The 13,031-nt window shown below is 47.8% G+C and overlaps 1 protein-coding gene across 1 annotated transcript; it reads left to right on the top strand.

The window, feature by feature from the left end:
* Window positions 1-2,069: 2,069 nt before the first annotated feature.
* ZCCHC10 (zinc finger CCHC-type containing 10) lies at window positions 2,070-12,692 on the top strand. The gene is made up of 4 exons (XM_062502168.1): window positions 2,070-2,110; window positions 4,574-4,735; window positions 7,573-7,614; window positions 10,931-12,692. Exons 1-4 carry the CDS (start codon window positions 2,070-2,072, stop codon window positions 11,205-11,207), a joined length of 522 nt encoding a protein of 173 aa, XP_062358152.1. The 3' UTR covers window positions 11,208-12,692.
* The last annotated feature ends 339 nt before the right edge of the window (window positions 12,693-13,031 follow it).

The following is a 13,031-nucleotide window of genomic DNA, read 5'->3' as shown; positions in this document are numbered from 1 at the left end:
AAACCTAATCCTGATACTTACATCTATGAGTTTTGTGAAATTGAATGTTTAGGAATGCTTTTAATTCCACGATGAAACACGTGTGGCAGTGCAGTGTGTCACAAACAGTGTGTTCTGGCTGCTCCTTGTTTGAGTGACACAGGAAACATACCCAGAGAAACTCCACAGTGCAGGCAGCAAGGACTCCTGCCCCACAGCCACTGCCTGGCTCTTCTGGGCTGGGAATTGCCTTGGGAATTGCATCACGGTGCTAATGACAGAATATTAATGAAGTGTTTGACCTCAGATGTCCTTGAAGAACAGCCCCAGTTGCTGCTCCAGGTGGGGAATATTGTACAGCCCACGGCCCTGAGAACCCAGCTGCCTTTTAGGTTTTCTTCTTGGCTTTTCCAAGCCTGGTATCAGAGGGGATGGGAGCACCCCAGAGTGTCCCTGGGCTGGCACACGATCCTGGGGCTTTGCCAGGGCTGCTGCCCTGGGCACGGGAGGGAGGGAGGTGGGGGAGAAGGGCACTGCCAGCCCCAGGAGACAGTTCTGGTCACACTCTGTGTTCCTCACAGTATCCACCCTGATGCCTGAAGTTTTAGCTTTTATATTTCCCAGACTCTGCACTGCATTAGGATATAACTCTGAACTCCACACCAAGTGTTCCAAGTTCTGCTCACAGCTCAGTCACACAAAACAATCCTTTTCCAGCCCACAACCAAGGACACCTCTGCAGCTTCAGCCCCAGAAAGTGCAAAGAGCAGAGAATTGAGGAGAGAATCTGGGAGGGTGGGACTGCAGAGCCTGGAGCTGGGTTGGGACAATGAACCCCAAGGTGGAAATGCACCAAAACTTATAAAAAACTCCTGACTTGGGGTCCCTCTTGGGTGTAGCCTCGAGCAGGCTCTGGCACTGCCTGAGGTGAATCCTTTGAAGGCTTTTAATAAATCCCCACTTTATTCCTTTACCTCTGCCCAGCCTCTGTTCCAGGTACCTCTCCAGGCATCAACCCTGTGCTTCATTCAGTGCTCGACTCACTCTGGGCCATGGGCACTCCTGATCCCAGCCTGCAGCCCCCAGACATTCCCAAAAGTTACTCACATCTAAATCCTTGCCTGGCACACCCAACACCCTCCTTTTCCTGTGATCTGCATAAGAAACACATCTATGATTTCACTGGAAATCCAGCAGCACTGTGTATCCCAGTGTCCTCCCAGAAGCCCCAGCCTCAGTTTACGGTTCATTGCAATTCCCGTTCAGTCTCGGAATTCATTAACGCCAGCCAAACACAACCACAAATGTAGGCTTAAAATAATCCCTGGCTGCAATCTGTGACAGGCCCTTCCTTGGGCTGCTGGAAATAACCCTCACACGTCACCTGACGTAAGGTTCACGGGGCTATTCTGGGATATTCAGATAGGAAAGGGATTTGAGATCCCCTCCGCTGAGGGATCTGGCAATCACGCTGCCCCAAGCTCTGACATAAACCACACAACTCTGTAAAATCCCACCTGCCTGTGCTACCAAAGTTGCCCAGGAGCCGTTTCCACCAGTTCTGTCAAGAATTTGCAGGGAAATAAATATTAAAATGATAAATTTCCTTTTCTCCTGGTTTCATAGTTTTCCATCAAACCTGAAAGATTATTAGATATCATGAGTTTACAAATTAAACCATCAGAGCTGGATGACTGCCCACTAAACAAACCGCAAAGTACCCAAGAAATGAACAGGGACAGGAACACGAAAAGGGACCGGGCTCGGGCTCGGGCTCGGGCTCGGGCCCGGCAATGACGCGGCGGGAGCGGCAGGGATGATAGAGAGTGCGGGCACTGCCGCTCTGGCCGCTGGAAGACTCTTTATGGTCCCGGAAGAATAGCTCTTTATAACTCTGGAGGTCTCACTCTCAATGACCTTGGAGGATTCCGTCTCTATTATCCTGGAGGAATCAGTCTCTATGATTCTGGAGGACTCGCTCTCTATGGCGGCGGCGCGCTGCCCACAGGCCGCACGTCCCGGCATGCCCCGCAGCCGCCACTAGTCCCGCCGTTCCCCGCAGCAGCCTCACTTCCGGCCCAGGCGTTAAGATGGCGACGCCCATGCACCGGCTGATTGCCCGCAGACAGGCGTGAGTGGCCCGGGGTGCTGCGCGGGGCGGGCACGGGCTGAGGAGCGGCGGGCGCTGGTGAGGCCACGGCGCCCGGCGTTTTCCCGGCGCTCTGAGGCCTCCACGCCGCTGCGCTGTGTCCCGAGGGGAAACCGCCCCAAAACACGGCTGGGACGAAGTGATGGCGGCCTCCGGTGTCCCGTGCGTGGCCGGGGCTTGGACTCGAGGGTGGCGGCGGGACCTTTGCCGCCCAGGGCGGCCCGCGGCAGCGGTTGTGCGGGGGCTGCGGGGGCTGTGCCGGCCTCTGGCGCTCGGCGCTGCCGCTGGGAGCGGGCCCGGGGGCTCGGGGAGCGGGGAGGAGCTCTCGGGGTCACTTCCCCGCTCCTCATCGCAAACCCAACAGTTCACTTGTGAAAAAGTAGCGTTCAGGTTTATGTTACTCTGTGGAGTTTGCGGAGCTGTCGAAAAGGTAAAGGAAAGCCAAGCGAGCGACTCGCTCAGCCGGGGATGTTGCAATCGAGTAATTCCCTCAGCATCGAAGGGATCTGATTGCAGAACCCTGAGAAGAAGCAACTACATTTTTGCTTGTTTGTGAAGCGCAGCGAATGTGTGTCCCACTCCCGTGGAGTGCTGGCGTTGGTTTTTCAGCTTTGTTGATTTGGGTGTTTATTTTTTCCTTAATTTATTTCTCTTGTTTCAATTTTTGGACCGTAGGGGTTTTGCCCAATCACAGTGTGCAAGATGTGGTCACGAATTTCTTTGTGATTTAGTAATAATTTCTTTTCTGTTTTCCAGTGGAAAGTATCTTGGGATTTCAAAGTACCCCTGGAATGCTTGTTCTTTTGAGTTGCTATTTTCTTTGAGCTAAGGACTCCGTTTTTAGATTTGCTGTATTTGTGCTTGCTGGGTCTGTGCTGAGCTGTGCCTCTGTCAGTCTTTGCTCCAGTCTTGGGGTTGCTGATCCCTGCTCAAAGTTCCCTTCAGTTTTGTGCTTTTTATTAGTGCCAGACTCATTAGTGCTGATGTACTGGTTGTAGATCTGCAGCTGCTGAGCAGGGCTCGTGTTCTTCTGTTAATTAACTTGTCTTTAGGGCTTAATCCTTCACCCTTTTAGCTTCTATGGGATTGTCTGCTGCGAGAGCAGTTCTGCAGTCCTGCCAGTGCTGAGTTATGGGGCTGTTGTTTAAACATCCACATTGTGGGCCCAGCTCAGGGTGGGTCTGAGGGAGACAAACACTGATTTTGGGGGTGGGTATTGATGGGGGGGACTGTAACTGCTGTGGCAAGGAGAAAGAGGCACAGCAAACCCCTCTGAGCTGTTGGGTTCTGTTCATTCCGAGATATGCTGATTCCTGCCCAAGTCCAAGTTCAGTGTGCAGGCTGGGATTGCCATCAGTTTTTCGTGCTGAGCATTTCTAAGGCTTGAGGTTGCAGCCAAATGCTCTGCATTGAAAAAGGGATGCATGTTCAGCATAAGGTCCCCTTCAGAAAGTGGCACAAAAAGTGGTGGCTGAAGCTGAGGGAGAAGCAATTCACAGCTTGGCTGGAAGAAGGAAAAATGCTCCCTGCTGGTCTGTCACTTCATCCTCATCCATGGATCTGGGAGCTTCCTAGATCAGCCAGGCTGCTATTTCAGATAGCTTAGATGGCCTGGCCTTGAAAAATTCATGGTTTGGTGCTTAGAACAAAAACTGAAGGTGGCAGGAAGATACAGCAGTGGTAGGGAACTGAAGTGGCACAGCCCTGAGCTCAGGACTAATTTTGGTTGTGACCTTGAGCAGTGCCCAGGCTGGGTGAGTTCCCTTGTTTGTAAAGGAGGAGAGCAGCTGGGAGAGGAGGCAAAACAGCTTTGCAGAGCTTCAGAACAGCAGCTTAAGAGCTCCAGCATGAAAATAGGAGCATTTTCCCTTCCCTGATGGCTGAAAATGCCCGGGGGATTTTACCAGAGAACTGAAATTGAGTGTGGGCTCTCCCTGCTGCTGCAGGTGTTTGGGGAGGTCTGGCTCCATTCACTCTGCACAGAATTTGGGAATCTGATTGTCCCAAAGATAAACCTTGGGCCAGGCTTTACCAGCTCCTGGCTGTAGCTTTTTTTGGATTTACTGGGAGCCTCGCAGAGGGTAGTGGGCTGTGGGTGAGAATTGGGCAGTTTGGGACTTGGATGCTTAACTTCAGGAACTCTTTGTGCTAAAACACAATTTCAGTGATTTCTCTGAAGCCAGAACCACCTGCAGCTGTTGGGTAGCAGCAAATTGAGCAGTTTGATTGTTCCCATGTGAAAGTGTTTTAATAAATCAAGATCTGCTTGCCTGAATTCTGTGTCTACTTGGTGCTACTGCCCATTCAAATGAAAATCTGAAGCACCTGTGAACATTTAGTTTAATCATTGCTTGATTAAAACTGCATGATAAAAAAACTAAATATTTTTTCACTGTGTAGAACAGACCTGGAATGAGTTACTTAAGCAATTCTGCATTTTTCTAGGGAGGCAAACAAGCAGCATGTGAGGTGTCAGAAGTGTTTAGAGTTTGGCCACTGGACATATGAATGTAAAGGGAAGAGGAAATACCTGCACAGGCCTTCAAGGACAGCTCAGCTGGCCAAAATCCTTAAGGAGAAAGAAAAGCAACTTCTGCTGCAACAGAGGTAAGAGTGGCAGGATGAAATATCTGGTTTATGACTGAAATAAAAGATGTTGTCCCAGCCCATTTTCTATGATATTTTCCTCCAGACTGTGGGATGTGTGCTTAATGTAAAGCTGATTTGTGTGCTAGGTGAAATATGTACACTCAGTTCCCAGAGAATTAAAATCAACATTTTAATTTCATAAACACCTGCTCTATCTGAAATACATTTACACGTTTTAGCCTGTCTGAAGCAAAAACTAGGCACTGAGCCAAAGTTAAATCAGTTGGAGCCTTTTTGGTAGTGGAGTGGTTTCCTAAATTCCTTGGTTGTTTGATTTCATGTTTTTCTGCTGTCCAAGCAGATGGGTGTGAAAGCTGTAAATGTATTTATAGCAAATTCTTGCCCCATGTCAGATTTGCTGTTCAGAGCTGCAGTTAAACCTGGCCCAACCCTGCTCCTGCTGCTTCCTGGGAGCTGCAGGGGTCAGGCAGGTAAAGGAGACTTGAGTTATCAAGCATGAAGTAAAAGCATTTCACTGACTTGCGCAATTATTTCCTCTTGTGACAGCCCAGGAGGTGGAAGGGACAGAGAAACCTAAACAGAACTCTGCATGTGGCACCTGATTTCCTTTCCACTTTGCCCTGGGAGTACATTTTAATGCTTCCCCCAGGCAGATCCAGAGGCAGCAGTAATGCAGCACCTCAGTTTTCCATGGAATTCCTGAGTGTCAGGGTTGGTTTTGCCACTCTTCTCCTTTGGTTTTGGGAGCTGGAGAGGGACAGGGTCACTCCCAGTGCCACTCCTTGCATCTGGAATTCCTGAGGGTTTGGCCACGTGTCCTCAGTCACTGCCACTTCCAGCTCATCCCACTGGCAGGCAGGGAGAGCATTCCCAGCTTTTGCTGCCTCCTGATGGGACAGAGAAGGGTGGGAGCTCAGGCAGGGCTCTTTGGCCTCCTCAGCTGCTCCATCTCAGCAACAACTGAGTCACAGGCCTGAAACCCTGCCCTGAGTGGAACTCATTAACTTGTGAAGAGAGTGATGTAAAGTGATTGATTTTGAAATTAATTTTGATCCAGTGAGTAATTGTGGAGCAGTTAGTCATCCAGTGTTGTAAATGGATCAGGAGTGCTTGGGCTCTGACACTTGGCTCCATTAGAGGCAAAATCTCTTCAGCCACTGAAGATTTTTAGGCTGAGTTTGAGTTTAAGGCTCAGATTATTTCCTTGTTGCTTTTGTGCCCCTTCTCTGGTGAATTCTGCAGGTTACCACTGGAGGATGGTGAATTGAAGGTAAAATTCCTTGTCCTGTCCTTGGGCTTGAATCTGAGTGTGGGGATCATTTTATGTGGGAGTTTCAGGACTGGCCATTCTGGCACAAAAGGTTTGGGACTCTTACAGTGAGGGGCATGTGCTGGGAGAAACCATCTTGAGGAAGGAAACCTGAGTAATCCCCAGGTGGGAGCAGTGTTTAATCCTGGTGGATGGGGCTGCATTCCCAGGGTTTATGTAATCATAAGCTCCTTAGCTGGGCCAGGAGGGATCCTGTTCCTTTGCTGCCAGTGCTACACTTCCAAGGATGAAGCTTTTTCTTCATGGAAAAACAACTTCCTGCCTCACACCTGTGTGGCACTTATTGTGTCTCTTGCTGTGGGAGGTTCTTCCTTGCCTTTGGAGAAGTTGGGTCTCCCACAGCTCTGCTTTGGAGAGCCTGTGTCACCACCTTGAAAGAACACAGGAATCATTAACCAGAGGGCAAACCCAGCATGAACAGGTCAATATTTACCTCTGACAACCTCAGCCAGGCGTTTGCAGCATGAACTCCTTTCCCAGTCGTTCCAGGCTTCCTGTGCTTGTCCAGTGTTGGCCCCACAGTTCTGGTGGCCACTCTGGAGGTGTCAGTGAACCCCTCAGTGCCTGCCAGCCTGGAGCAGGGCTGGGAGCTGAGGGAGTGCTTATTCCTGGGGATGCTGGAACTCTGAGCCCAGCCCTGAGCTGGGTTTGTGGCTCTGAGGGTGAGGCAGTGTCCAGAGCAGGAACCCCTGGAGTAACTCCTGAGTAACTCACACCTTACACACGAGAGGGAGGCACTCCCCGAGTTAGGTCCTGTCTCCTCAAAGGTGCTTTGGGGTTTAATTCTGTAATTCTTACAGTGACTCCTCTCACCTGGGAATGCCCTGGTTACCTGCAGAGGGTCTGAGGCCTTAGGAATGTAAATATGGACAGGAGGGATTGGAATCTGAATGTCAGTGAATCTTCCCCTTGCCCACAGCAGAGCCTGGGGATTGTGGAGAACTTGTGTGATCATAATGCTTTCATGCCTTATGTGTAAAAATAAAAAATTGGAGAAATCTCATTTTTCTGGTGGCACACAAAGAACTTTCTTCTGTGGCACCACTAAAACTCTATGAGGGGATGAACACTTGGGAATCTGAAAGACACATAGCTGGAAAGCATCAATATAAATGGATTTTTCTGTTTCTTTATGCACTTGAAAGAAATGTGAAAGCTACAGGCTAAGTCAAGCTTTTTACCCTTGATTTCAGTCAATCCACTTATTGCTAAATATAGTTACACACAACTTCTTTGTATCTGTTTCTCCTATGCCTTTCAAATCCCAGATGCTGCTGTCCATACAAAATGAGGCAAAGGGGAGAGTAGAGCATAAATAGCACTGAAAATTAGAGGTGAATTGCTGGCTTTTCCTCCCCTGGCTCAGGTGGATTTTGCTCTGCTTTGCACTGGACTGAGCTGCCCAGTGCCCTTTGAATATTAAACTTGGCCTCAGTGTGCTGCTAGTTATTTAATTTTCCTATTGCATTAATCAAAGCCATTCTTTTTTTTCCCCCTTAATTAGCACTGGAGAAAGTGCTGCAGAAAAGAAGACCAAGAAAAAAAGGTATGTGGGGATTGGTGGGACTGGTCCTGCACTGGCTGTTCCAGCAGGACTCTGGGAGGGGGATGGTGAAATTCAGCTTTGCAAATAATTTTTGATTTTGCTGCTTTGAGGCTGTTACCAGTTTTTGTCTGACAGACATCTGGAGGATTTCTACTCTTCCCTGTTCAAAAACTCTCAAAATTTTATTCTCTGGTTTTCTCCCTGTTGATTTTCCACCCCCTGTATGATCTTGCTGTAATAATAAAAGTCTTCTTATTTCTGCCCCAGAGTCCATCAGGAGTCTCTGAAGCAAGGCTGGCACGGGGGTTTCTGTTCTCTCATTGTTCCACCTGCCCATCCTGCTCTGACTTCTGCTGCTTCTACTCCCTTTTCCTCCAGTTCTCTCTCTCTCTCTCTCTCTCTCTCTCAAGCTTTGTCTAGATGATGAAATCAAACCTCTTAAAAAACCCAACCCCAAAACCAAATAAAACCCCCTCGATCCCAAACTAAACCAAACTCCAGGAAATGACCCTGCCCCCCCTCCAAGTCCTGGTTGGTGCCAAGAACTCTCTTGACATTGTTTGTGCTTTACTTTGCATTAATGTTTAGTTGGGAATTTGCTTTCTTAGCAAATGGAAAGGAGGAACAGCCAGAACTGTGGCTGTAACACCCCTGGAATCATGTTGGGAGTTTTACACCAGGGAATGTCTGTGCAGTCACAGCCCCAGCATCTCTTCCCCTTCGTTGTCACGTCTGTGTCTCAGTCTGATCTAACCCAGTTTTCAGGAGGTATTTAAAGGCCTGTTTAAGTCCTTTGCTGTGTGTGGCAGGCAGTAAATAAGGCAGAGCAGATCTTTAAAGTGTTCCTTTATTCCAGGCTGTTCTGTGGAATGTGGTTTATTGGAATGCTGGGCTGTCTCAGTGTGTTCTAGCAAAGGCTGCTTTCCCAGAAGTGCCAATTTATTGCTGGGGTTACTCAGGACCGGTGAGATCATGAATTAACTGGTTTTGAGCTGGGCAGCTCAGACCTCTTCCTGCCTCAGCTTTCTCAGACACTGCAGCCTTTGCTGGCATAATTATTTACAGAGTATTTGAGCTCCAAACCAGTGCAAAAAATGGACAGGGAGAAAAGGTTCGTGGGGAAGGGGAGCTTGGGCACTTTCTCCTTGAAATTTTAAAACTCTTGTAAATTTGAATTATTCTCCTGCTTCTATGCAAGCACAGAATCCTTCAGTATAAATTCCTTTCCAGTCAGTTTGCTATTTAGATTTTTATTATAACATGGGGAGAATTAAATGTGGAGAATCCAGCAAATTTCTAACTTCCAGAGTCAAATTAAAACTCTAAAAGTTTGGGCTGTGGCAGGAGGAGCACAAGCCTTTTCCACAGAGTGTGTTTGTTTTGATATAAACACTAATGAGGGAGCTCAGGCCTAACCAGAAAAACAGGCTGAGGCAGAGCAGCTCCTGCAGAGCCCTGTGACCTCAGGTACTAAAGCCACCTTCCAGCTGCTCCTTGGCCTCACTGTCCCACCTGGAATGCCTGAGTTATCCCTGGGAGCCCACCTGGTACTGGAGCACAGGGAAATCTGGCTGCAGGGCAGGCTTGTGTCCTGCGTCCCTCCCCTCAGGCCCCAGCTTTGGCTGTGCCCACAATTGTGGGTTGGGTTCAGGAGCACTTTGGAAACCCCTGGGGGTGTTTGGGCAGAGCAGGGTGCCAGCCTGGGCTCCAACTGGCCCAAACTGGGGCACAGAATCAGACATGAACTCTTGGAAACTTGTCCTGAGGAGGATGAATTTAAAAATTTATTGCTTTAAAAATTCTGTGCTTTCACAGAGGTGTGATAAACTCCAAAATCTTGGATTACCAGCCTACAGCTTCTGCAGTCATGTTCCCAAATTGTATTTTGTGTTACCTGTCCCCATCTCCATCCTCCTGCTGTCAGTCCCAGCAGCCCACGTGTTGCCTCTCCTGAGAACAAGTTCCTGCCTGTTTCCTCTCCCAGCCCTAGCTCTTGCTTCCCTCTGGGAAAGGCAACTTGAAGTGCAATATCCTGATGTTTCTGGGAGTGGGCTTTGGAATAAACCTGAGCACTGGATGTCCATGGATTCTCTGAAAGGTGATCAGGAAAAGCAAGTTCAGAGTTACTCAGGGGATCTTCTGATTCCTGCCCATTTCATGCAGCTGCTCAGATTGAAACTACTACTCCCATATTTTTTATTTTCCTTGTCTTAATGCTGATTTTTTCCCCCAGAAAAGTCAGTGTTTAAGCAGCCCTTATGGATTTATCTGTAGCAGTCGCTGTGTCTGCACACAGAGATAGCAGATTGCAGATGTATTATAAAAACTTCAGTGCTTTGTGGTTTAATCCACACCCACGTTTGTCAGCTGACAGGGTTGATACGATGAAAAATCCTCACACTCTTTATAACCTTAACACAGGCACTTCCTGAGTTGTTACATTTAACCAAACCCTCTGAGAAAAAAATGCTGCATTAATTTTATAATGCAAATAAGATTCTGCAGTATCATAATTTACATTTTTGGATGCTCTTTGATTGGCTTTGATGGGAAGAGAGGTGAATCACTATCTTGTACTTTGGGGAAAGATCTCTGAGAGAATTGAACTGTACTACTTTCTTGGAATTCATATCACCCCCCTTAATCAGAGATGTTGATCTTGAGAACAACGGCTGCAGGAAGGGCTGAACATGAAAAAAAAAAAAGTGTGGAGCATACAGAAATCCTCTTTGCTGTGTTCATCATTCTGTTTAAATCTTGGATTGTTTCCACCCTTCTCCTCCACCTGGAAAACACAAGCATCCTGTAGTGGCAGGTGCTTTGGCTTCCTTTGCCAGGAGTAATCTAAGAACAGTTTTTGCTGGGAGCAACTCTGACCTTGGTGAAATCACTGCTGAAACCTCCCCTGACTCTTGCAGTGGCAGAATTTCACTGTTGCAGTGGTGAGCCTGGGTAATTTTCCCCAGGGCTTGGCTAGTGCAGGGCAGCCAGGCCAGTAAAGCTCCTGCTCAGGGCCCGGAACGAGATCCTGGCCAGCTTTTCCTCCCTGCCTCTCTCTGCAGTCCTGCTGGGTTGTGTCATGCCCTGGGGCCACTCTGCAGTTGCTCACACGGCCAAAATCCACTCATGCAGGAATGGAGAAGGGAGGGGAGGGCACAGGAATTCATCTTACATGGTGAGGCCTGGAAATTTCGATGATGAGGCATGGAAATTTTCAAGGCAAATAATTGCTCTGGATGATTACGACAGAGCAGAGGAACACTGTGTGTGTGATGGACTCTGGCAGAGCTGTGCTCAGCTCTTTGTTCTCTCTCAGGTCCAAGAGTGTGACCAGTTCCAGCAGCAGCAGCAGTGACAGCTCAGCCAGCGACTCCTCCTCTGACAGTGAGGACTCCTCTACCTCCTCCTCCTCCTCCTCGGACAGTGACAGTGAGGACAGCAACTCCTCCTCCTCCTCCTCCCCCTCCTCCAGCAGCTCTTCCTCCTCCTCTGACTTCGAGTCAGATTCCAGCTCCTCTAGCAGCAGTAGCAGCAGCAGCACCACAGACAGCAGCTCTGAGGATGAGCCCCCAAAGAAGAAGAAGAAGAAATAGCTGGGGAGGTGAAGGACTGCTGTGGAGTGAGTGTCATGCCCTGCCGGGGGCTGGAGCACACGGCTGCCAAACATTCAGTGGTCAAACATTTCTACTGCTCAGATTTCTAAGTGTTTTACGTAGTTGCTCATAGGACATGGAAGGTGATAAATGGCACGTGAGACTAACTGAGAGAGTATTTTTGTGGTTTATCCTTTTATGGAAGATTTTACTTTTTTAGTTCCAAAAAAAAAAAGAAAAATTCTATCATTAGATTTGTTTATATGAGCTGAAGTCCAGTAACCTGGATGTTTACATGCTGGAAAGCAAAAGCTTTTTGTTGTAGATTATGCTGTGCATCATGTGCTGTTCCTCTGTTAATGACAGCTTCACTTCCATTGAGAAAAATCCTCTGAACTGTTCAAAGCAGGAGTTTTTCAGTGCTGCTGTGGAGCTCTGGCGTTGTTGAACCTGAATGCACAACGTGTCCCACACAGTCTCCCATCTGGCTGGTGACAAATGGATTCTGTGCTGCTGAGCTTCTGTTCCAATGGCTTTTCCTGATGCTTCCAGGTCAAGTCTTAACTGCACCATCCAGCTGAGCTGTGTTTTGTTACTGATCAATGTAGTGCTTGTCCTGCCCACAGCCTCGGGGCTTTTCACTCCCCTGTGTCCTTGGCTGGTGTGTTGGAGGTGTTTACTGAGACTCACGTTGTTGGTGTTGGAAAGCAGCAGCTCGGTGAATCGGGGCTGGTGCTGCTTTAGGAGTTTCCTCTTGGTGCCTTTTTTTTTTTTTTTTTTTTGTGAATTCAGTGTTACCCCAGTGAGACAAGGGCTGGAGTGGGTGTTCTGCAGAACTCCATCAATACTCCCATCCGGAATATGGTCAGCAAAAGCAGAGAAATAATAACAAACAGAACTGGGCACTTTTCACTGGATGCTCAGTAAAAGACTCCTTGAAAGAAAGGTCTCAAAGGAAAGTGTTCCCCTCTGGATGTGATTCCCAAGGAATGTGTGAAATTCAGGATTGTGTTGGTAGGCACGGGCTGAGTGACAGTCTGCAGGAAACCATTCTTTGCTTGTGGGAATGGCCCTGGAGAAGCAAGGGAGTGCAAAACCCTACAAAGCCAACAAGAGCAGATCCAAACATGCTGCAGAACAGGGATTGCTGGGTGCAGAGTGGGAATTATTTGTTGTTCTGGTGGATCGAAGCAGTTGCCATTAGTATTTTGTTTGGTGATGCGGTCTCCTGAATTTCTTATTGTTAGAGTGCCCTTTTTGGGGAGGGGGCATTAGGTTAAATACCCTAACTAAACTATTTTTTATATTTTTATGGAAAAAGTAGTGTGTAGACTTACTTTGGAATAAACTGTACTTATTTAAATGTTTGAAAATACCTATGTTGTGTGTCTGTGACCAGTCTTGTGTTTTACAGAACACGCTGCAGACTGTAAATAAAACTACCAGAAAGGTGTTTAAGTCTTGTGGAGTGAATGTAACATTTGAAGGGAAAGTGAATAAATTATTAAACAGTAATTGCTAAGTTGATGCTTACTGCAAATATCTAAAATATTTGTGGTGTTTGTGTGCCAGTTTCAGCTGGAGTTGCCCTGGTATTCCCTCACAGAGGGGCAGGGTTGCTCCCAAGGGAATTCTCCAGCCAGAAGTCCCTCTGTATCCAGATTTAAAAAAAAAAAAGTTTAGTTTCAAATACAATGTTTATATTGGGTTGGTTCTTTTTTCTTCTTGCCTTTTCTGGTTACTTTGTCTCTGCTTGTTCTTATTTTACGGACTAACCCTCCCCTCCTTTATCTGCCACTACCTCACTTCCTGCTCTCCTGCTGG

This window comes from Cinclus cinclus, chromosome 14 (genome assembly GCF_963662255.1).
Source record: "Cinclus cinclus chromosome 14, bCinCin1.1, whole genome shotgun sequence".
NCBI classification, from domain to species: Eukaryota; Metazoa; Chordata; class Aves; order Passeriformes; family Cinclidae; genus Cinclus; species Cinclus cinclus.
This window is presented reverse-complemented; position numbering and strand designations above follow the sequence as displayed.

What these genes read in the sequence shown, in the direction of transcription:
- ZCCHC10 (XM_062502168.1), top strand. Translation starts at nt 2,070, where the DNA reads ATGGCGACGCCCATGCACCGGCTGATTGCCCGCAGACAGGC. An exon ending in CTGATTGCCCGCAGACAGGC is followed by an intron (nt 2,111 to 4,573) that starts GTGAGTGGCCCG and finishes GCATTTTTCTAG; the next exon opens with GGAGGCAAACAAGCAGCATG. An exon ending in AAGAAGACCAAGAAAAAAAG is followed by an intron (nt 7,615 to 10,930) that starts GTATGTGGGGAT and finishes GTTCTCTCTCAG; the next exon opens with GTCCAAGAGTGTGACCAGTT.